Below are 23,755 nucleotides of genomic sequence, written 5' to 3'. Positions count from 1 at the left end.
AATAATAATGTTGTGTTAATTAGGAATGTACATTAAAAATAAGGATTTATAAGGTATCATTAACGGTAATTTATAATTTCTATTTCAATTAAAAAAATTGTTGACATATTATTTAGGGAAATTTCATTTTATTGTGTTGTGTGCAAGTGCCACTGGCAGCAAAAATGTTTGTTATAGAAAATTACAATTTTTTATTTAATTGTTCTCTTTATTAACAAAAAAGGATAAATAAATGTATCAACTTACATTTCGACAATTAATAAAAACGACAAGAAAAAAACAAAATGTGCCATAATTGTCCCAGTACTCTTTCGAGCGATTAAGAGCAGAGGTTATGCCAGAAAATCCATCTGAAAATGTCCCATACCCGTATGATTCCAATTTACGGTACATCGCCGTCTTGTTCCATAAAGCACCGACTTGAAAAACGCCGAACGTTAGCTCGGGAACAACGTCTTGAACACAGCAGAAAACCAGATAAACCAGAAGACTTTGTTACTTATGAAGACAGTGAAAGTGATGAGGAATCGGTTATCCAACAAAAAGAAGTACTCAACACCTCATACAACTTTGTTGATTACGTTTCTAGTCGGGAAATACTTAGTAAAAGTTATAGGACCATTAATCCCGATTACGGATCGAGACATATTTTAACTCACGAATTATTTAAAGAGACCCCTGTTAATTTGGGAAATATGAATAAAGTGTTTTGTTCACAATGGTTAAGTGATAGACAAGTTGTGTTTGGTACAAAGTGCAATAAGGTAACACAAAAATTGATTTTGACATTTTAAAGTGTCAAAAATGAGGGTTTCATTTATTAGGTTAACTATTTTATTTAATTTTTTTTATTATAGTTAATGGTGTACGACGTTTTTACACACTGCTTAGATCAAATTCCATCATTAATAAGTCGTGGAGATAATTTGGCTATTGAACAACAACAAACAGGGATTCATTCTGTTCAAATAAATCCTTCAAGAACATTGTTAGCAACAGGAGCTCGTAATACATGTAATATAGCTGTTTATAGGTTACCAACTTTAGATCCTGTGTGTGTAGGGGAAAGTGCACATAATGATTGGGTATCTCCTAAAAATAATTAAAAATATTATTTTATTTTATAGTTTTTTTATTTAGGTGTTTGATATGTGTTGGTTAGATGATGAATTTTTGGTTTCCGGTTCGAGAGACACAAAAATGGCTCTCTGGAGAGTTACGAACGATATGATTGATTGTAAAGAAGAAATCCCGACTTATAAACATGTATCGGCTTTAAGTGTTAAGGAATGTAGGACTTCACAAAAAGTGAGAGCGTTATCGTTTAATAAAACTTACCAAGAAATCGCCGCGTTGAGTTTGAACGGATACATCCATATTTGGTGCGCGGAAAGTTTCAAACAAAAATTATCTAGAAAATTACCATCTTCCCAAGAAAACGTTTGCCTCGCCGTCCAAGATACAGGATTATATGCAATTGGGTGTCGTTCTTGTACGATACTTTTAGATTGTCGGACTTTACAGGTTTTTTATCAATTTAAAACTGGTTGAATTTAAATTATTTTTTTTTAGCCGGTGAAAAAAGTTACGTCTCGGTATTCAGGATGTGGAATTCGTTCAGCGAGTTTTCAAGGGAACATCCTAACTATGGGGACAGCTGTGGGGATGTTAATGTTTTATGATCTCAAAGCGGGGCGATACTTAGAATCCAGTATTAATTCATCAAGAACAGTCGTACTTAAAGTTAGTAAAGGATTTGTGGTATGTAAAATATTGTTTTATAAATGAATAAAAATTAATTTGTGTTGTTTAAGTTTCCTGAAGAGGAACAGGACAACGTTCACAACGTCAAATACAATCCAGCTATTTATACGCATTGTTACGATAAGAGTGGAACCAGGTTATTTACGGCTGGAGGACCACTATCAGCTTCCTCAACTGGGAATTACGCTGGGTTGTGGCAGTGAAGATTTTTTACTTTAGGCAATTATTTCTTCATAATTTATAAAGAATTCTTTCTAATGTAATTGTGTGAATGTATATTAAGTGACAAATAAAGACTGGAAACTAAGAAAAATTAAAAAAAGTTATTAAAGAATAAAAATATAAACTATGACTATATAATTTAATTTATTTATATTTTTGCTTCATCTTCCAGATTATTGTAATAATTCTGATGTAAAAAAGTACAAATTAGCGATTAATTTATATTATATTTTGTTCTAACTTGCTCAATAAAAAATTGACCTTTTCAACAAAGCCTATTTTAACCCGTTTATGCCCACAGTTTCCAGTAAAGACGTTGATTAGTGAGAGTGAGTTTGACGCATTATTGTGCCTTTAATGTGTACAAAAATTTGGAAATTTCTTTTTCCCAAAAGTTCTGCAACAACATCAATAACTGGATGGTCGACAGCTTCAAGCGGAAGCTATGGTGATAATTATAAATCAAGGACAGACTTTCACAATTGGTGACAGAGACACTAACGACGAGTCAAATAGTGACAACAAAAAAAGAAACCGGCAAAAATCCGATCTTATTATTGGGTTTCCGAACTTTGAGAATCCAATGCAATCAGCACCCATTCCTTCTGATCTGGTGGAATGCTTTGAGCTTATTCTTGATGATAGTATTATATCATTTTTGGCAGAAATGACGACGTTATATGCACAATACAAGTGTGAACTTAATTTCCCAGTTTCCAATGAAGAAATAAAGTGTCATTAGAATGTGATGGGAGCTATAAACCGCATCTTGCACTATGGTGAACTCTATGAGAAGAAATAGATTGGAAGTAATAAAAAGATATTTCCACTGCTAATAATAAAACCTTCCTCCGGGCGACAAATTTGCAAAATTTCGAGAATAATTAATTCAGAATTTTTGAAATACTCAGAACTCCAAGAAAGGTTGAGTGTTGATGAAAGTATGGTTCCATACTTCATATGGTATCCTACGCGCCAAAAAAAAATAGAGCAACAATATTGCTATCGAGCTAACACACGGATAATAACTCAACAATATTCCACACAAAGAAAGATGCATGAAGAAAATGTCTGCTGCAGTTGGTACAAAAAAACATCATTCGTCGTTAGAACAACAAATATACACAACGCCAACTAAAAGAGCTTATGATACAAAGTTGCAATAATAAAAAATAGCTATTTTATAGCTACTTTGTTTTAGGCCTTCAAACATTGCGGTGCAAATGTACCCCATCTGGTAGTTATCGTAAGGAAAATAGGTTGGGAGGATGACAGTTAAGGAAATTTTTGTTTAAATAAATATATTTATAAGAAATAAAGGAGTAATTAATGAAGAAAAAGATTTTATTATTGTTTTAAACAGTGTATATTCCCCAAAACAAAATGGAATGACATAAAAAATTGAAAATCACAACATGACGTGTAAAAATAAGATGTAACAGTAACGGAAATATATCCTAAATAATAACTACATCCCTTAAAATACAATCATTATTGTTGCAATTATTGTTTCAGATATTTTTTAATATTGTCTAATATATCAGTATTCCTTTCGAATTCTTTTTGTAGATAATAAATATATAATTTAATAAATGTATATTTTTGTTTTCTTTTTTTTATATTTTTTTTAATAATTATTGGCACTTATATCATGACTAAATTTCTCAATAAATAGCAAAAAATGAGATCTATAAATTGAAAATACTGCTTTGTAATTATTTTAGATTTTTATAAAATCGAGATCGTTGCTTAAAAAATGTTTTTTTTTAGAAATTTTATTAATAAACCGAAGTAAGGCATTTTATGACCGACTTTAACGCACGGAATCTGAACCCGTTAATGATATGTTTTCATTTATTTAAATCGAATGCTTTTGATTTTCGCATTTTTCCTCAAAAAAAAGAAAAAAGCAAGTTTAAGTGTAGATAGAAAAAAAAATATAAAGTTTTTTTCTTCTTTCTTAAACTGTTCTTTATAAATTAAACTTTTTAAATATGACTAGTCTTATCAAAAAACGAGATTCATCTTATTATATTATTTTTGGGATCTTAATTGAAACTACTTATAATCAAAAACTTAAACTTTACAAGTACTTTCAATTTATCCCCTTTTTGTTTACAGCTATATTTGACTAGTCCCTGTATGATTAATTTAAATTATACAAACGTACAGATTTTATAGGAAACTATTTACTTATTATATAATTTTTTTTTTCTTTTTCTTTTTTTCTCATTCACACAAATTCACAAATAAACCCACAACAATCACACACTTAAGACTAAGCTTTTTTTTTGGCAACTCGAAAAGGTTTTTTTACAAATACTTCCTAATCGAGTAATTCTTAGAATTTTTAAATTTTTTTTAACAATTTTTATAATAATTTTATACATATGCACAAAAAATAAATCGCAAAAATCCATAACTTTGTAGATTCAAAAAAATTCTTATTTTTAATAAATTGAGTATAATGGGATGAAAATTTAAAAAAAGGTTTAGTTCTTATCCTAACTTCTTTCTTGAACTTACAAAGCTAATCCATAAAAATAAATCATCTATGATAATCGCTTTTAACTTTAAGGAGAATCTGATTCAATTCAAGCGAATTTTCCAATACTTTAGATGAAACCCGAAAAACTATTTTAATATACTCAAACGTTTCCACATTGTAAACCGACCTCGCGGTATTTGTCATATCAAACGGTTCCTCAATGCACAACAATTTCCATTGCAAGGAATCGTTTTTTGGTGCGCAAACGTGACGACACTCTTCTTTTAATAATACACCACGTTCCCTCACAGATATTACATACTTATTATAATCAAAATTGGCGTAGTAATGCAAAAAACCAAGCAATAGTTCTCCCAATGATTGTTTATTTGCCGATGTATAAGCTGGAACATCCTCTTGAATATCTATAGTATTTATTTTTGAAGTTGATAAAAATTTTTCTGGATATAAAGCATGTAAACATGGTAAAACAGGTGGAGAAACACCATCTAAAAATAATTAAAAGATTTTATATTACTAAAATTAAATTAAAATTAATTTTTGATATAACCTAACTTTATTAGCACATTATAATTAGCATATTATATGAGCATATAATGAGGGCTATTATTCACTAAGGTTAAGTTTATAATATAAATAAATTAATTTTTTTAAATAAATTTTTGAATAAAGTTTAAACGTCAATGTGACACAAATCCAATGTTACCAACTGTAACCAACTTTACAGCAATTTATCAAAATTAAATGTTAATTTTATGAAACTACATGTATTTTTTTACAAAAATTAATTAATTTATGTTTAAATCATACAAAAAAAGGAATTTGTTTACGTTTTTTAATGTCAAACCTTTAGAAAGTGCTAAAAAAATTAAATTAAGATGACGTTTTTTGAAATTTTGACGTTTCAAATAATTATTCAAGTCTAACAAGTTGATTACCAGTGAATAATGATTATTTTGCGATATTATTTAGTTTATAAGGTATATATTATAAGATAGTTGTGGACAAACTCATTTATTAACTTGATTTAATGTTTAACTTACGTTGTAAATAATGTATAACCATTAATGCAAGCGAATAACTCGAAATAGTCATTCGTTTAGCATCATTAATATCGTTTATTCGAGCCCAGTGTTTAACGACGATAACCAAAGGTCGTACTCTCCAATCCATATGAGCATAACAATGTAACAAATGAGTATTTCGTATGCCCACATCGTTGTTACAATTTAAATCAACCTCAAACCCATAACGGACATCCTTGAATCTTAATATTGGAACTTTTGCAAAAATGATTTCTGGTGATTTCACATAATCAAAGTATCGTAATGCTGCTTGAATACTTTGCAAGTTGTTGAGTTCATCATTTCGAAAGTCGTCTAAGCGCTGTCTTACAACTAAACACATATCTATATCGCTTGTTTCCATTCCTAAACCGTTCATCGTTGAACCAACCATAAACAAGCTGTATTTATGTAAAACTTTCTACAAATATAAAAATAATAATTAAGTTAAATTAATGGTTAATTTTAATAACATACTCTAATATCTAAATGAATAACTTTCCAAAACTCAAGCTTTTGAAGATAAGTTTCCTCTTTTTGAGCTTTTTCGCAAAATAGTAACCACATTGAATGACTTAGATATGGGTATAGATTATTCTTTGGTAAACTAAGTGGCTCTGATATCCTTAACAAATGAGATCGGGATGAAAATCTCTCCATTAAACCAAAAACTCTTTTATAAATATCCTTAGGGTGTTGTCTTCTTTTTCTCCAAGGTGAGTATTGAACGTTCACAGATGAATTTGAGTTTGACCTAAAACAACAAAAATAAATTAAAGTCCTAACCTTTTTAATTAATTAATTTACTGTGGAGAGTATTCTCGTTGATGTTGCTGAGTTGGTTGCCGAGTTGGTGTTGAAACCCTAACAGATGAGTTATAAAATATTGTATCTTCTTTGTATACTGGAGACTGAGTACCATTTTCGTTTTTTAAATATGAACTAACTGATTGATTTTCCCAATTTTCCTCTTTAAAAAAATTGTTGTTTATTACATTACTATTATTGTTGTTAATGTGTTGAGATCCCTGTAGTGTATTTAAATTAATGACTGTGTTACAGCAAGAACGTTCCCTCGTTTGTAACGCATTGTATTTGTTGAACTTTTGATTGGATGAAAACCTGCACTTATCCAATCTGTTCATGTTGCTGAAGTCGATTGGAGATGTAGAAACGGTCGAATTGGACGAATACCTCGTTGTATGCCTCTTTTTAGTAGACATTTTTTATGTTTTCATTGAATATCTTCTATGAAAAAAATTAGCAGGTTATGAACATGCCGCTCAACCTAATATGTTCGATAAAACTTACCGTATTAAAATATAGACAGTTTAATTTTGGGGGAGTGTTTAAAAACAACTTATTAGCGGATTAAAATGTTTCTTTTTTCTAATATTTAACAGACACATCGCGATTTTTTAACCATGTATTAATTTACCGCCAAAATACGCTTGCGCCACGATACCAACTGCTTTTAAAGTGTCAAAAAAACTATCGTAACAAAAAAATCAGCAATATTTATTTAAACAAGTTGATTATTCATACATCAAAATATAATCTTTTATTGTTTCAATAATGATAACACTTTGTAAATTTAATAAACATAAATAAATCTACCGGAAAAAATTAAATTAATATATGTATTAATTTACTATTAAGGTACCAACTGCTTTTAAATTGTCAAAAAAATTAGCAATATTTATCTAAACAAGTTATTTATTTATACATCAAAATATAATCTTTTATTGTTTCAATAATAATAACACTTTGTAAATTTAATAAACATAAATAAATCTACCAGAAAAAATTAAATTTATATGTATTAGTAAAAAATTAGCAATATTTAAACAAGTTAATTGCTTATTTATACATAAAAATCTAATCTTTTATCGTTATATAATTTTATCTTTATAATACACTTTGTAATATATTACATTATATTTGTAATAATAAACATAAATAAAAGGTACTATCAATCGGGAAAAAATTAAATTTAAAGAACTAGGAAACTATAAACATATTAATTATATGGAAAAATTTAATTTTTAAGATTAGATCTATTCTCAGATTAATCATCATCTGAATATTCATATTCACTATCATCCGAATCATCAGAAATTGTCAATTCTTTTCCCTCATTCTGTAACTTAACAAATTTCTCGCAAATTTTCGACATCTTTTCTTTGGCGTCGTTTTTATGCTGATTTAATTTTTCGAGTAACTCCTCATCCTCCGATGGTTCACTATTACTACCTAAATAATAAGTATGCATATTGTATAATTCTAATTGTCGACGTCGTTGAAGCAGATTTCCTAATTTTCGAAAACAAAATTCCGCTACAAAATAATAATAAAGTAAATAATAATTAAATAATAAAAATAAATACCTTCATTCTTAATACGATTTTCTGTATAATTTAGTTTTTTCTCATCAACACATTCTCGAATTATTTCTTCTATTTGAGAATAATCCGGAAATGTTGTTCCATCTCTAAAGACTTTGTTAATAGCTATGTTAATTTCATTTGTTTGTGAGGCACAAAAATCAAGTCTAGTTCTACTTAAATCTCCTATATAGACACTTTGTTTATAATAAGAACATAATTTTTTGTATACTTCAAACGCCCTTCTTTTATATCGTTCTAATTGTATATACGTTGAATTTTCTTCATCATCAAAATTAACTTCAGCATTTTCTAATTTATGAATTTTTGCGTTAAGTTTATCAAGGAAACATTCCAACTTTGCGATTGCTTTCTCATTAAAACTGCTCGTATTTGTAGTAGCCCGTTTACTTGCAATTTCAATTTCCTTAAATACATCGACAAACTGTTGTAATGCAAGGCTTGTAATAGCATTTCTAGATGTTTCAATTTTTGATTGAATCAAATTTGTAAACTTTTCGGAATTAATGTAATTGGTGACATTATCAAAATGAGGTTTTAACAATCTTATTTTATCCATGAATGTGTTTTGAATTTTCGATGATGTAAATTTTTTGTACAACATTTGTAAAAGTTCCACTAGTTTTTCCGAGGACGAGAATAACCTTAAAATTTCTTCTAAATGAGTATGACGGGATGGTATTTCTCCATTTTCAGCTACTTTATTAGTTTGTGCTATGTTTTCCTTTTCTTCGTCTAAGGAATTAATATTTTCTTCTAATTTTGGATGCTATAATTTTAACGTTCTACAACTTTTCATTCCACAATTGTTACAACAGTTACTCACCTTCGATGCATTATTAACATCGCTATTTTCCGACTCCTCTTTTTCCATCTCTTCTATTTTTCGTTTTAGCGAGTTAGACTACAAAAAAAAAATTAATTTATAAAAAATAATAACTGAAAGTACTTGCCATTACACATTCCTCGTCATCCGAGGATAATATTTCGACAGTTTCGGACATTTCGTATTATTTTATTCTTATCTATTTAATATTTAATAACAATTTAAACGACATGGAACTCAAAATAACCTAAAACACAAATTCAGATTGGATACGGGTAAAAAAAAGACGCAGGTTGGCCAACATATTAATTATAAAAATATTATTAATTTATTTAAATAAAGGTTAATAATTATTATTGCACAATTAACATCATTGAAATTTGAATTTTTAAATTAATTAAAAATGCAACAAAAATTAAATTTGTTATATATACGGTTACTATGGTATATATACCATGGTTTTTAGCGTTTAGGTTGGTAACAAAAAGAGGTTATGTTAGATGCACTGCCGCCAAAAGTACGATAATTATCGTACATGTACAATCATTTCAATTCGTATACAATAATACATTGATACTCATTCAGACATATTGCATTTTATGTGGGAGAAAGTAAGTATTGTAGGTATGCTCTCGTTTCTAAGGAAATATATTTTTGTATATTGCATTTTAAGTGAAATTCACTGTATGTTTATTGTAAAGTTTGTTAAGAGTGAAGTTTAATTTATTTACCTTTTGTATTCAATAAAGATTTATTATTTACACAATACCAAGGTCTATAGAACATAAGGTTACCCAATACCGATTCTCCTCCTCTGAGAGGCAAGGTGGGTCAGTGACGTAGCTGGTTCTATGAACAACACAACACCACCTATACTGTGGTACAGTCTATATAAAATATTTAAACCTCGCATCGTGTTGTCACGTATAGGCACATGTATAGGCTATCTTTTATTCTGACTGTATCGAACCAGTGACGTCAATTTGCGGGGTAATAATCGATACTACAGAGGCATAGGGAATGAGGTAACCTTATGTTCTATAAACCTTGCACAATACTTTATATTTTTTATGCGTACGATATTTAAATTTAAAAACGATAATCTTTTCCGCGCATGTACGATAAGTATAATGTTCAAATCTGGCAACACTGCACTTGTCAGGTGGAATGACAAGTGACAAGTAACAACAAGTAAGAATAAAGAAACCTACATTAATACTACATTTTAATATTGAACGGAGTTTAATATAACAAAATTCAAAATAATATAATACTTTTATTGTCTAAAAAGTTTATATGTACATTAAAACAATTAACCAAAGAGGAGTTTTGTACACAATTTAAATAAATATACATAAAAAAATGCATGAAAATCATCATCAGTCCTATTTTCACACAATTAATTTTATTTCACACCCAGTAATTTCTTAACGACCTTAGTAACATCGGTTGGTCCAGGAATAGACACTAATTCCAAGCTTTTTGCATAAGCCATAGGTACATCAGCCCCAGTAACTCTAATGGCAGGTTGATCTAAATGATAAAAAGTTTCACTCTCCATAATTTGAGCTAAAATCTCAGAACCAATCCCGCAAGTGGGCCAACCTTGTTCTACACTAACTAAATGGTTGGTTTTTGCAACCGATTTAGCTATTGTATTAAAATCTAACGGTCTCAATGATCTTAAATTAATCACCTCGGCTTCAATACCCTTCCCCGCTAAATCTTTAGCTGCTTCTAAAGCAGTCTCAACAGCCCGAGAATGTGCCACTATTGTAACATGTTTTCCAACTCGTTCGATCTTAGCTTTTCCGATTGGTAGTACAAAATCTTTCGATAAGGCCTCATCGGTCATGGGAAATTGTACTCCATACATGATTTCATTTTCTAAACAAACCACCGGATCTGGATCTCTAATAGCAGCTTTTAATAATCCTTTAGCATCTTCAGAATTATATGGTGAGATAACTTTTAAACCTGGACAATGAGCATACCACGCCCCAAAACACTGGGAATGTTGTGCGGCGACACCACTTGCAGCACCATTTGGTCCGCGAAACACGATTGGTATATTAACCCGACCGGCTGACATGTAAAACGTTTTTGCAGCTGAGTTAATAATATGATCGATGGCTTGCATTGCAAAATTAAAGGTCATAAATTCACAAATAGGACGTAAACCCCCCATTGCTGCACCTACAGCTAAACCACCAAATCCCATCTCCGTAATTGGGGTATCAATGACACGTTTATCACCATATTTCTTCCACAACCCTCGTGTAACTTTATAAGCACCATCGTACAAAGCTACCTCTTCACCAAGAACAAACACTCGCTCATCTTTTTCCATTTCTTCATCAATTGCTGTATTTAAAGCATCTCTTACTGTCATTTGTTTAGCACTTAATGTTCTAAATGTGGATAATTGCCTTTTAGTTAACAATTTAATGGTCTTTAATAAATATGGTTTTACAGTTGCCATGACTTTAATTTTTTTTTTAGCTGAAAACAAATTTGATTGAACTAACGTATTTTAATGTTTAATGCGATTTTTGTTGGATTTTATTTATAAAAGTGAATTACTTACAAAATGTGTTATTCAAGGTGAATTAGGTCGTATCGCGAGGACGACAGATTTCTGTCAAATGGTGCTGAACGCGTGATCGTTTGTGCGTTTAAAAAGATTTTTTTTATCTGTAATTTCTCACATTTTATTTTTTCTATGTTATCCTATATTGTTACGTAGGTTATTTAAAATTAGATGGTTTTATTTTTGTATTGTATGATGGCTTCTAAAAAAATTGTTTCTATTTATAAACATCATTGATTTTTGTTATTAAAATTTTTATCTGTGATTAGTAATAAAGGATTTACTAGAATTAAGATTTTTTTTAATGTTTATTGTTAATTTGAAAGCTTTGTTGTTAAGTTTAGATTAAAAATTAAAGTTAATTTGGTTGCCTTTTGATTTTAGCTTTTATAACAATTATTCCTATTTAATAATAATAACATGATTTATTAGTATATTATATGTCAGTATCGTGTAGTACATATTATTTTTCTTTATATTTATAACAATTTTTTTAATAATGTAGGCAACTTATTTAACTGCTTCTTTAAATATTAATCAGGTTTATGTTTTAAACAAAGTGTTTAAAATAAAGTGTTTGTACCTTATACTATATACCTTATATGAATTAGTTTTTTAAAACAAGAGGATAGTCATTTTTCACGGTAATCAACTTATTAGACTTGAATAATTATTTGAAACGTCAAAATTTCAAAAAACATCAATTTAATTTAATTTTTTTAGGACTTTCTAAAGCTTTGACATTAAAAAAACCTAAACAAATTCCTTTTTTCGTATTTAAGTATAAATTAATTAATTTTCGTAAAAAAATACGATGTTTCATAAAATTGACATTTAATTTTGACAACTTGTTGTGAAGTTGGTTGCAGTTGGTAACATTGAATTTGTGTCATATTAACGTTTAAACTTTATTCAAAAATTTATTTAAAAAATAAATTTATGGAATCAATTTCAATAGTCGTGGACAAAGTATAGTATTCTGCTCACATATAATGAGCTATTATTCACTCAGGTTAATTATATATAACACATTTGTGTATACGTTTTTAAACATATTGTGCCACCATATTTAATTTACATTTATTACATTTAGCTCTTACTTTAACCGCATTAGCTCTCGTGCTAGCTCATCTGCCGCTTCGTTGCCAGCAACCCCAGAGTGACCTGGGACCCAGATCAGAGAAACTCTGTTATTACAGTCATTAACATCGTTCATACCTTTCCCATCCCATCTGGTATTAATTCTATAACCTTAAGTAACATTTTTTACCTGTGGGTAATTGAACCTAATAAAGAAAACTAACCTGACCCAACATACTTTAAAATTAATCACCCCACATTAACATGTTCATTAATTATAATTGTTGGTAATAAAACATTTATATTCTTTAAATTAAAATTAACCATAAAAAATGAGTTGTCAAATTTGACATTTATTTTAACGTCAAAATATATTGTCAATTAAAAACATTACAAAGTAAACTTTACTTATTATTAAATATTCTTATTTAAACCGTCCATGAATAATTCAATTTCCTTGATATCTGCAAAGAATCGATTTTGGAGTGTCGTTGACCTAAACAAATCAAAAAATAAATTAATATTTCTGTAATAAAAAAGCATGATCTTACATGTTATTTGTTGCAATATCAACCATATTTTTAACATATTTAGGACATTGATCGGGCATCATAATTCTGTAATGTAATAAAATTCCCCCGGAAATACAGAAAAGTAATTGGGAGTAAGAAATTTTCTTTGGTAAATTGAAATAAAACGAGAATCTTTCCCATAAAAGCTAAAAAGAAATATTTAGTTAATTTAATTTAATTTTGATTTTCGCATACTTGTAAAGTTGTTGTTAAGGCAATGATAAATATTTGGATGTTTGGTTTTATAACGTAAGTTCCACTCGCTATTAACGCAGCTATTAATGTGTGACTTGGCAGTTCTTTACGTTCTTTTTGCTGAAAATAACATCGAATCGATCTGTATATAAATACGAATCCACCAAGAAAAGAACCCATCATTAGGTTATCTTTGTGTAATAATAATAGCGGAATTAACTTTGGGGTATTGACGTAAATATACATTTTTGGAAGGAATTTTCTTACGATTTCTAATAAATAACCAATAAAAAAGAAATTATAACCGCCCTAAAAATAAAATTAAATGGAAATTTATTAAAATATATCTCGTAAAATATTTACATCCAGCGAGTAATCAAAGCATGATTTTTTATGCTGACATAATTCATCAAGGGGAAACCCATTTCTTTTCTCACTAACATTATAAATACTTCTTTCAGGATAAAACCATAATAAGGGTATTTTTTGTTTTATTTTCCTAGTTTTGAAAAGATACATTAAGTTCGATGTTACTAACATAAAAGCTAAAGTTTCAGTCCAACGATTTCGAATTATGATTCGTTTGGATGTTAAAACATTTATAAATATCTCTATTAACTAAAAAAAATCAATTAAATTAAAAAAAAAAATTTGGGTTAAAATAACCTGATTAAAAAATAAAATTTTATCCATATTTTTATTTTCAGTTGACTCGATTAATAAAGATAAGGCACCCACCGCTCCTGCTTGCATAACAATAAAGTAATTTATCCATATTTTGCTAAAATAAAATTAATGTAAAAATTTGTATCATTAATAAAAAATAACATACGAAATTGTACAACAACTAATTAAAAATAAGCTTCCGAAAGAAACACCATAAGCAACACTTCTTAAATATCCTAAAATTTGTTCTTCAACGAATTTTCTTTGATTAATCTTTTTATAATTTAACATTAATTTCACCTGGATTATTACAAAGACAATTAAAAAGTAATTAAATAAACATTTTTACTTACAACATAAATCGGTAAAAAAAATTTTGTACTTCCCAAAAAAACATTTGTAGCAAAAACCAACAACCCACCAAAACAATTAGAATTCCAAGGGTGGAAAATGCTACATGGAGTGACCGTTGTAACACATTTATCGAAAGTATATTTACTTAGATTGGACATTATCACTTATCTTTTTATTTTTAGATTTTAATATGTTTTTTTCCTTCTAATTGCGACGTTTTAGCTTTTAACCGGACGCGAATTTAAATGTAACTGATAGGATTTGATGTGTTTTTGAATACTTATAGAGGTATTGTTCTAAACATATGGTAAATAGTGGGGTATTGTATTCAAAATTTTTATACTTTGACAGAAATGACATTATTTTTTTATTTGATGACAAAATCCGTATTCGAACACACTTAGAAATATTAGAAAATCGCGAATTATTCATTTATTTCACTTAAGAAGAGTAAAAGCAAAAGTAGATTTATTGGTAATCTAGGATTTCTAGGTTTTGTTAATTTAACAGGTTAATTTGACAGAAACAGATGGAAAATTGCAACTTCAGACATTTTGGCGATTGAAGTGCAAAAAGCATGATTAGCAAGAACGAATCGGGTCTAAAATTGGAGGTGATTAAAAATAAAAGAAGAGTTATAAGTTTATCAACGGAAGAGACGTGAACAAGATTGTTGTATTACTTTTCTTTATTAAATTGACTTTTTAATTGAATTATAATAACAAGATAAGATAAAATAGTACCGGCCATACCATAAATTAACGAATAATTAATTGGGAAAAATCCAGCCGCTGTTATTTCAACGTTTCTTTGTGCAGTTTGTTCAGCTAAAATGATTAAATTTTTTCTGAGTAAATTTTCTAATTGATTACCACGATTGGGCCAACTCTTTAGCAACAATTTATAAATTATCGGCGCACTTTTTCTGGTTTCCCGATAATTTTTTTCGCAACAATGAGCAAGTTGAATGCAAAACATCTTAAAAAAACATTTACGATACATTTAAATAAGAAGAATTTTATAATTCTTACCATTAAATGAAGACTAACAATAATTTCAATGGTAATTCCAAAAATATATTGTGGATATTGTTGAAAATAATTTAAAAAATTCTCTATGTTTTGTAATAATAATAAACAAACGTAAATTAATGTTAATAAGATTCTATATCCAAATTTTCGATTAAATTTATCGATGAATTCTCTCAAAGTGATATGGAGTCTCGTTAAAGCATCGATTTCTTTTAAAGAACGTTGTAAAATTATTAAACTTTTTGAATTAAGCCCTTCATTTGTAATCAGGAAAAGTTTCTCGTTTATTAATTTAAATCTTTTAATCACTTCTTTTACGATAATTATCATTTGGTAAAGCATCAAAAAAATAATTAATTTATTTAAATAAGTAATCATAAAATATTTGTAAATCGTAATTAAATTATAGCTGAATTGTAGATAAATAGCAAATATATACAAAGAAATTGTTGATAAAACAATAATCGCACCTTTTAAAAGATTTTTTTTAGATTTTTCTTCTTGATGATTTAATAAATCATCAATGTAATTAATGATGAATTTAAAATCGGTAAAAAAATTGTTATTACCTTTTAAACTCGGTAAAATCATCGAAATGTGATAAGCACATGTAACATAAGTAACCCCAAAGTCTAAAAGTTGACTCATCATATGCGATGGGAGCAAATTCGAGGAAGCTTTTCCAAAGTTAATCCATAAAGCTTCCAAAATAAATAGAATAATCAATGATAAACAATAAATTTTAAAAATTATTGCGTAAAAATTATTTGTTGGTATCGATGAAGATCCGAAACATTTCGAAGCTTGTTCTAAAAATCCTAAAATTGTCATCATTTTTACTCGACTAACTCATTTTTTAGTTAACGAAAGAATCGTAATCAATCATACTTATTTCTTATCAATTCAATCGTTTAATGATTCCAAAAACATCAAAAATCTATTTCTTATATTCCCAATTCCATTTACGTTTTAGCTTTTAAAATGATTACAATAAAATACAAGTTAACAGAAAATTTAAATTTCTTAAAACCTTTAATAATAATATCAAATATTTTTGGATTACACGAACAACCATCAAAAAAATCGAGATTATTTAAACTTTACTCGACTTTAATTTCTTTATTATTAATTTCGGCAACTTCCGTTGCTTTGTATTTAAAAATTCGCGAGGAATACCGTGAATCGATTACAACAACAGTTTATATGGATGTATCAGTGACAGTTTTATCGGCTTTTATTAATGTAATGTGCATTTTAAATAATAATAAAAAGGAAATAATAAATTACGGCGAAATAATCAAGGAAGTTGATTTTAAAATAAAAATAATTACAAAAAGGAAATGTAAAAATCGAAAAATCATGTTTTTAATCGAATTAATTATCATCATTATTTTATTATTTGGATTGTGCCTTTGTGAAATGATTGAAAGTTACCAAGCGTTGGGTTATTTAAAATGGAGAAGGATAACCGTTGATACATGTCACGCTTTAATCTTAATCTTAGTTATTTTATATTTTCATAATTATACATTATTAATTCGAGATCGATTCGATGAATTAAACAAGTTTTTAATTGATAAAAAAATTTCCTCGTTGGAGATAACATCAAAATCCCACCACGCTTTATGCGACTGTATTGATTATTTAAACGAATGTTTCGGATTAAAAGTTTTTGGAATCATTATTTTAATATCACTGCAATTAATCCAAAGTGTTCATTTAATGCTAAAAATGTTACTTGGATTTGAATCCTTGACCTTTGATTTTTCTATTTATTTAATTATTTCTAAACATGTTTATACATCGATAGTTTTTTTAACTTTAACTGTAATGATAGCTTCATCTTGCGTTAAAACAATAAAATCAGGAAATGATACGATATTAATTTGCCATAAATTATTGTTAGATTATCCATTTAGCGAAAAATTAAATCCGGTGGGAAAGAAAATCCAAGAAGACCTTATTTTATTATCCCAACAAATAAACGAAAGGAAAATTGTATTTACAGCGGCAGATTTTTTTGTGATCGATTATAATATGCTATACGCAATGTGTAGTTCTATCGTAGCTTATATCATTATTATTATTCAATTAAGATAGATTTTTATTCTTAAATATATTTATTTATAGAACAAAAAATAAAATTAATTCTTTTTATCACTCATATGTAAAGCCCATTTAAACTGTTCAAACTCCTTCCGTAATTCAGGATCATCTTGAAACTCTTCATTAATATTTTCAACATTAACACTTCGATTAACATTTAATAACTTAGTTTTTACGATTTTTCCTGTTGGTCTTCCTATCCTCCCTCGTTTTTTATTGTTATTTTTTTTAACCTGGTTAATATTAATTCCATGAGATGGCCAATTTTTAATCTCGTTTTCATTTTGATTCTCATTTGGGCTATCTAAAATTGTTGAAACTGCGTTTCTCGTTTCTAAATTGATTTGAGTTGGTGAACTTAAATCTAGCGGTGGAACTCCAGTTGACGATGCTCTCAATCCGCCTAATTGAGGGTTAACCATCAAGCTACTTTGTGGAAATCCAAATCTTCCTAAAACTTGGGAAATATAAAATTCTTTTTCTTGAATACCTAACGTCTCCCAAGACATAGAAACAGCCGATTTTAATTGTGCTTTCGGCGTGTTTGGGTACATCCAATGATATAAAGTTCTTGTTCGTTTCGAAAATAAAGATTTAGCAGCCATTAAGACTTCCGTGTGTCTATTATCCATGCTATGACCGGATTCTTCTTGATTATTGTTATAATTATTCATGTGATAAATAAATTTTATGTTTGGTATTAATTTTTCTTCTTTTACCGGGGGTGCGGTGGTGTCTTTACGTTTCCTGCCACGTTTTTTAGGCACGCTGGATGGCGTAAATAATAATTGATTTGTTGTTGATAAAAAATTTGATTTTTCAAAATTAATTTCTTGCTAAAAAATTAAAATGTCATAAAATATTGACGTTTAAAAATTTTAAAACCTGGTTCGCGGTAATCAAATTCTTTCCCAAATCAATTTGTTTAATTTGTTTTTGAGAAAACGTTAAATCGATTGGTTCTTCGTGTTGGGTTTTCGTTTGCATCCCTGAATACAAGGCGATTTCAATTTCATCTAAAGTATTACTATTATTAAGTGAGTTATTTCTTTGGGAGGTAATCACTAATTTTTTACCATCGTTTTCATTTTTTTCACGAATCTAAAACATTATGTTAGAAGAAAATGTAATAATAAAAAATTTCGTTTAGTAACAATGGTAATTTAAAAGTAAATATACTCACATCTGAATCGGTTTCCATTGAAATTTCCTATTTATTCGCCAAAAAATAACGAGTTTATCGATTTTGTTGCTATCCTAACGATTTATAAACTTCGTTATTATGATGTTTACGTTTATTTTATAGTTTTTTGTTTAATTCATTGATTTGCACAGCTCACTATCACACTTTATGTGCACACTCTAAATAAAATAATTCAGTTAAAACTTTATACTCACATAACAAACAACTCAAAATAAGTGGAACTGAACATGAATAAATAACCCTGATGATGCCTTGTTGGTAAAGATTTGATGAAATCTTTATGCTGAGAGAATAGATTGAGTGGAACTAAGAAAGGTATCGATGTAGCGCATTAAATCATAAACATTTGAAAATTGGGTAGTATTGTAACCAGATGGTATCAATATAAGGCCTAGTCCGCAAGCGACCTCGGCTTAATTACATCATAAGTTGTTGAAAATGGTATAGTTTTATGTCAATATGGTAATGAAGTAACGCCTCGGCCGCAAACTACCTCTATTAAATGATAACTATTTGAAAATTGGGTAATATTCGAGATGGTATCGACATAATCCGCAAGCGACTTCGGCTTAATTGCATCATAAATATTTGAAAAGTGAGTAATGTTGTAACGAGATGGTATCAACGTAGCGCCTCGGCCGCAAGCGACCTCGGCTTCATAATATTATAGATATTTGAAAATTGTGTGGTATTGTAATGATATAGTATCGATATAGTAATAATCACAAAAGATCCTCGCCATCACTGTGTTTCAAGCTACAAATTGAAATTATTTCCAAAAAGTGAAGAAAATAACGACTTTAATCTGAAGAAATTTTGTACGTTCAAATTTGTGACAATAGATGGCAGCAAGTAACGATCAAATTTAACTGTAATAATTATGAAACAAACTTGATTAAAAATTGGAAATAATTTAAAAAAATAAGAAAAGAACTTATAAGATTTATAAAAGAATAAATTTTATAAATAAACAAATTATATTATTGTAGATGCCATTAATTTTCCACTATTTTGATGTTGGTAGCACTAGGTAACTTTGTTGACAATTTCTGTGAAGTGTAAAACAAGTATTTTCTTAACAAATCGAAAAATTAAAGCCAAATAATGGTAAGAAAAATACTCTTTTATATATAAAAAACATATGTTTTATCAATTCACACTAAATGTACGCCAATAAAACTCAATTATTCTTTACTATCACATAAACAAATTATTAAAAAAAAGTGAGGTTAGGTTACACACATTTTCGTCCATTTTTCATCGTTATATTTATCACTTCGACGGCTCATTTCTTAATTTTAATTGATTATTAACCTAGATGGGCGAAGAAGAAAAACCACCGGAACGTACTCGATGTTTTTTCGATATCAGCATAGGTGGTTTACAATCGGGGAGAATCATTTTCGAATTGTTTAATGATGTGGTTCCGAAAACTTGTGAGAATTTTAGGGCTTTATGTACAGGAGAGAAAGGTTTAGGTGAAACTACTAATAAACCTTTAAACTATAATGTAAGTTATAAATAAAAAAGGTGTTTTAAATAATAGTAATTCTATCGTAGGGTGTGATTTTTCATCGGGTTGTTAAAGATTTTATGATACAAGGAGGTGATTTTTCGAATGGAAATGGTACGGGTGGTGAAAGTATTTATGGGGGAACATTCGAAGGTAGGTAGAAATGATGATTTAATTTAATTTGATTGAATTGATTTGTAGATGAATCGTTTGAGATTAAACATGATGATCCCTTCTTACTTTCAATGGCTAATAGGGGTAAAGATACAAATGGATCTCAATTTTTTATGTGAGTAACAAAAAGATAGGTAAATTAATCCTGTTGTTTAGACTTTGTTAGCTAATATAATATTCCTTCCTAAATAAATCATAAACACAAAAATCATTGTACGATATGAAAAAAATAAATAAATAATGAATAAATACAAACAACAGAGTGTGTTACAGAACTTTTGACTTGAGCTTGTTCTGTAGCGTTGCATCCTTGAATCAAAGACCGGCGTTATACCGACCCTCGGTTGATCATATCTTGTCATATTTTGTGTTATAGTACGACGCAACCCGCCAGCCATCTCGACAAGTAAGTTTTAAAATTATCAACAAAATTAAAGCTCATTTCGGTTGATTTTTTTTTAGTGTGCATGTGGTTTTTGGTAGAGTTATCGGCGGGGCGGACGTTGTTCGACAGATCGAGTCATTGCCAGTCGATACAAACAGTAGACCTTTACAGGATGCGAAGATTGCAAGGTGTGGGGAATTAATTCGACAAGTAAAAGGTAAAATTCGATACTTATTAATAAATAAATTTTTAATTTATTTTCTTTAAAGTTAAAAAAGAGAAGAAGAAAAAAAAGGTAAGTGAAAGTCAAAGTGAGGGTGAAGTTGATGAGGAAAAGAAAAAGAAGAAAAAAGATGTTAAAGATAAAAAACGAGATAAAAAAGAGAAAAAGTCGCATAAAAAGAATAAAAAGGAAGGGACAGACGAAGATGGGGAAATAAAAGACGATAATATCCACCCTTTAGCTGTAATATCCAATATAAACCCAGAGGATATTCCCGATGTTCCTGTTAATAAATTTTTAATGCGTGGTGGACCAAATAAAGATAATAACAACAAAAAAGATGACCGTAATCGGGGTAAAAATTACAAAAACGTTTATAAATCAAAATTTTGTTTTAATCTTATGTTAATTAATTAGATGATCGACGAAACAATAATCGAGGTGGTGATAGATTCCCACGAAGAGATTGGGATAGACGCGGTTATAATAATAGAAGGGATCGGGGACAAGCTGTAACAAAAAGTGGTCGTGTTATCAAAGGAAGAGGAGTTTTTGTACGTTTCTTTAATTTCATCGAAACACATAGCCTTAATAAATTGAATTTTAGCGTTTTCGAACACCATCAAGAAGTCGCTCGCGTAGCGTAACCCCAATTCATTGGAAACAAGAAGAACGTCGCGTTATAAAACTTTCAGATTACAAGAAAATAGAAGCGACTCGCCATCAAGAGAGAAACTCCAAATCGCCCTCTTTTGATAAAGGGGGGCACACTCCTGAGAATAATCGAAAGGATGATCGGAAAGAAAATGAGAAAAACATCGATTACAACGCTTTGGATTATGAGGAAAATCAAACTGATGAAGAAAATGAGATTCCGAAGAAAAAGGTTATTTTATTAATCTTTTTTTAAAATTGGAGTCATTAAATTTTAATTAAATTATAGGTACCAAGTTTGGTTCAATATCCACTTCCCGGATCGTTTAATCCAATTGAAACAGGATCAAAAGACGAAATTTTTAATCAAATCAGCAATGCTGAAGAGGAAATTGAAGGAATGATGACAAATAAACGTTCGGAAGCTTTAGCGATGGCTTTAGGTGTACAAATAAAAACAGGGGAAGATCCTCCAACCGGGGAAATTATTATAAGTGGTTTTCAAAAGAAGAAAAAATTTAATGAAATCATTGAACCCGAAATCAACATCCCTAAAGATCATCAAAAACCTCAAGAAAAGCGTATGGAAAGAAATAAATTTGAAAACGAAAAACCGGATCGAAACGCTCCATCAGACCGATTTTATCACCGTAACGGGCGTGATTTAGATCAGCGTAGAAGTGGTTATCGAAGAGGTGTTGATAGAAGACCCCCACAAAGAGAACCACCGATGAGACGATTCGATGACCGCTTTGGAAGAAATCGTTTCGCCGAAAAAAAACGTTTTACCGACAAAAACACCTTTACAGGAAAAAAATCCCGATCAAGAGAACGTCGGAGATCAAGATCACGCGATCGACGATCCCGAAGTCGCGAAAGACGTCCGAGACAAAGATCTAGATCGAAAGAACGCGATACATCGAGAGATCGTAAAGAATCCCGCCCCCGTAAAAACTCCGAAAAAGAAGAAGAACCAAACAAGGAAACTAAAAAAATCGAAAGTGATACGGAAAAATTTAAAAGGCGCGCCGAACAAATTCTCTTATTAAAGAAAAAAATGGAATTAGAATTACTTCAAATGAAACAAAAAAAGCAAGATGAAGAAGAAAGAGAAAAGCAATTATTGTTATTGGAAAAACAACGTAAAGCCCGCGAAGAAGCTGAAATGTTAGAACGAGCCAAAAAAGCTCAAAGAGTAGCTGTTGAAAAGGAAAAATTAATCAAAGCGGTTAAAGTTATTAATGAAATTGATAAAAAAGCCAGAAAACGGTCCAAATCGTCATCTTCTAGTAGTAGCACGTCTTCGAGTTCTTCTTACAGCTCAGATTCATCGAGAGATGATAAAAGTAAGCTTAAAAATAAGAGAAGAGGGCGGAAATCGAGCAGTAGCAGCACTGATTATAGACGGAAAACTCGTACTCCTCCAAAAAGAGAAAAACGAAAGTAAAAAATAAATAAAAATTTTATTGAAGACTATTGAATTATTACAGTAATAGATTGTTAAGGTTTCTTTGATTTACAGTAATTTCATTATATTTGTGTAATGTATTTAGAAAATGGTAATTTTAAAAGAATTGTAAGTTTTTTTCGTGAGATAAAATTTGATTAAATGTATTTGATTATTTCGTCTAACCTAATCTTCAAAATCCTCCAATTGGGTAAAGAATTTTTTGAAAAGTGGGTTTTATGTGGCCTCACGTTCATCAGAATATTATGGTGTACTTAATACTTAGAGAAATCTTTTACTCTGAAAACCAAACATAAATAAGTCTAAATGTTGAAGATATGAGAAGATGTGTGCTGAATTCAACAACAGCACATTTGACATGTTGGAGAGATTTTTAATCCTCAAGATGATTTGTCAACAATTCAGCTGCTATTAAAATTGTTATCACCTTTCAAAGAACTTACTAAAGAACTAAGTAACTCGCAAAAACAGCATTTCTATGGTTATACCACTCATTCACGTTATTCTGACAACATTAAAATCCATGAAAAAATGGGTTATAGCCCCAACCTAAAGAAAGAAAAGTTGACAATACAATTGCTACTAGTTCTAGTACTTCAAAGCTACTACATAATAGTCAGTACAATCCATTTTTCAATCCAAGTGAAAGTGAGGTAGAAGATGATCAAGCAACATCAATGAAGATAGTGCTCCAAAATTACAATAAAGAAGAGTATTTCTGGAAGAAGATCCGTTATTGTGGTGGCGAGA

At 29.3% G+C, this 23,755-nt stretch overlaps 7 protein-coding genes across 9 annotated transcripts; 2 read left to right on the top strand and 5 right to left on the bottom strand.

The window, feature by feature from the left end:
* Positions 1-141: 141 nt before the first annotated feature.
* On the top strand, positions 142-2,124 carry LOC111428432 (DDB1 and CUL4 associated factor 12-like protein). The gene is made up of 5 exons (XM_023063933.2): positions 142-764; positions 858-1,085; positions 1,141-1,524; positions 1,573-1,761; positions 1,815-2,124. The coding sequence occupies exons 1-5, from the start codon at positions 357-359 to the stop codon at positions 1,965-1,967; spliced, it is 1,362 nt and encodes a 453-aa protein (XP_022919701.1). The 5' UTR covers positions 142-356; the 3' UTR covers positions 1,968-2,124.
* Positions 2,125-3,312: 1,188 nt separating this feature from the next.
* Positions 3,313-6,997, bottom strand: LOC111428527 (poly(A) RNA polymerase gld-2 homolog A-like). Its single transcript, XM_023064081.2, has 5 exons — positions 6,871-6,997; positions 6,367-6,807; positions 6,037-6,313; positions 5,539-5,980; positions 3,313-4,983 (listed from the first exon to the last, which is right to left on the bottom strand). Exons 2-5 carry the CDS (start codon positions 6,780-6,782, stop codon positions 4,535-4,537), a joined length of 1,584 nt encoding a protein of 527 aa, XP_022919849.1. The 5' UTR covers positions 6,783-6,807; positions 6,871-6,997; the 3' UTR covers positions 3,313-4,534.
* Positions 6,998-7,257: 260 nt separating this feature from the next.
* LOC111428339 (daxx-like protein) lies at positions 7,258-9,068 on the bottom strand. Of its 2 annotated transcripts, none has more exons than XM_023063821.2 (4): positions 8,924-9,068; positions 8,791-8,868; positions 7,947-8,733; positions 7,258-7,896 (listed from the first exon to the last, which is right to left on the bottom strand). In XM_023063821.2, exons 1-4 carry the CDS (start codon positions 8,966-8,968, stop codon positions 7,628-7,630), a joined length of 1,179 nt encoding a protein of 392 aa, XP_022919589.2. In that variant the 5' UTR covers positions 8,969-9,068; the 3' UTR covers positions 7,258-7,627. The 2 variants fall into 2 exon arrangements, with proteins under 2 accessions (XP_022919589.2, XP_022919588.2); XM_023063820.2 differs by having other exon boundaries at positions 8,918-9,067.
* Positions 9,069-10,046: 978 nt separating this feature from the next.
* LOC111428449 (Pyruvate dehydrogenase E1 beta subunit) lies at positions 10,047-11,594 on the bottom strand. Its single transcript, XM_023063959.2, has 2 exons — positions 11,378-11,594; positions 10,047-11,292 (listed from the first exon to the last, which is right to left on the bottom strand). The coding sequence occupies exon 2, from the start codon at positions 11,270-11,272 to the stop codon at positions 10,196-10,198; it is 1,077 nt and encodes a 358-aa protein (XP_022919727.2). The 5' UTR covers positions 11,273-11,292; positions 11,378-11,594; the 3' UTR covers positions 10,047-10,195.
* Positions 11,595-12,793: 1,199 nt separating this feature from the next.
* LOC111428123 (transmembrane protein 135-like) lies at positions 12,794-14,783 on the bottom strand. Its single transcript, XM_023063528.2, has 7 exons — positions 14,247-14,783; positions 14,060-14,193; positions 13,894-14,008; positions 13,591-13,845; positions 13,228-13,536; positions 13,012-13,178; positions 12,794-12,956 (listed from the first exon to the last, which is right to left on the bottom strand). The coding sequence occupies exons 1-7, from the start codon at positions 14,403-14,405 to the stop codon at positions 12,875-12,877; spliced, it is 1,221 nt and encodes a 406-aa protein (XP_022919296.2). The 5' UTR covers positions 14,406-14,783; the 3' UTR covers positions 12,794-12,874.
* Positions 14,784-16,957: 2,174 nt separating this feature from the next.
* On the bottom strand, positions 16,958-19,000 carry LOC111428124 (uncharacterized). 2 transcript variants are annotated; one of them, XM_023063531.2, is made up of 4 exons: positions 18,568-19,000; positions 18,461-18,485; positions 18,270-18,400; positions 16,958-18,220 (listed from the first exon to the last, which is right to left on the bottom strand). In XM_023063531.2, the coding sequence occupies exons 1-4, from the start codon at positions 18,583-18,585 to the stop codon at positions 17,423-17,425; spliced, it is 972 nt and encodes a 323-aa protein (XP_022919299.2). In that variant the 5' UTR covers positions 18,586-19,000; the 3' UTR covers positions 16,958-17,422. The 2 variants fall into 2 exon arrangements, with proteins under 2 accessions (XP_022919299.2, XP_022919298.2); XM_023063530.2 differs by having other exon boundaries at positions 16,965-18,220; positions 18,270-18,485; positions 18,568-18,996.
* A 587-nt stretch (positions 19,001-19,587) lies between these two features.
* On the top strand, positions 19,588-23,151 carry LOC111428122 (nuclear cyclophilin protein Moca-cyp). The gene is made up of 10 exons (XM_023063527.2): positions 19,588-19,695; positions 19,907-20,098; positions 20,149-20,254; positions 20,303-20,390; positions 20,652-20,681; positions 20,738-20,877; positions 20,930-21,238; positions 21,301-21,437; positions 21,491-21,769; positions 21,827-23,151. The coding sequence occupies exons 1-10, from the start codon at positions 19,693-19,695 to the stop codon at positions 22,982-22,984; spliced, it is 2,442 nt and encodes an 813-aa protein (XP_022919295.2). The 5' UTR covers positions 19,588-19,692; the 3' UTR covers positions 22,985-23,151.
* Positions 23,152-23,755: the final 604 nt, after the last annotated feature.

This window comes from Onthophagus taurus, chromosome 10 (assembly GCF_036711975.1).
Source record: "Onthophagus taurus isolate NC chromosome 10, IU_Otau_3.0, whole genome shotgun sequence".
Classification (NCBI taxonomy): domain Eukaryota; kingdom Metazoa; phylum Arthropoda; class Insecta; order Coleoptera; family Scarabaeidae; genus Onthophagus; species Onthophagus taurus.
This window is presented reverse-complemented; position numbering and strand designations above follow the sequence as displayed.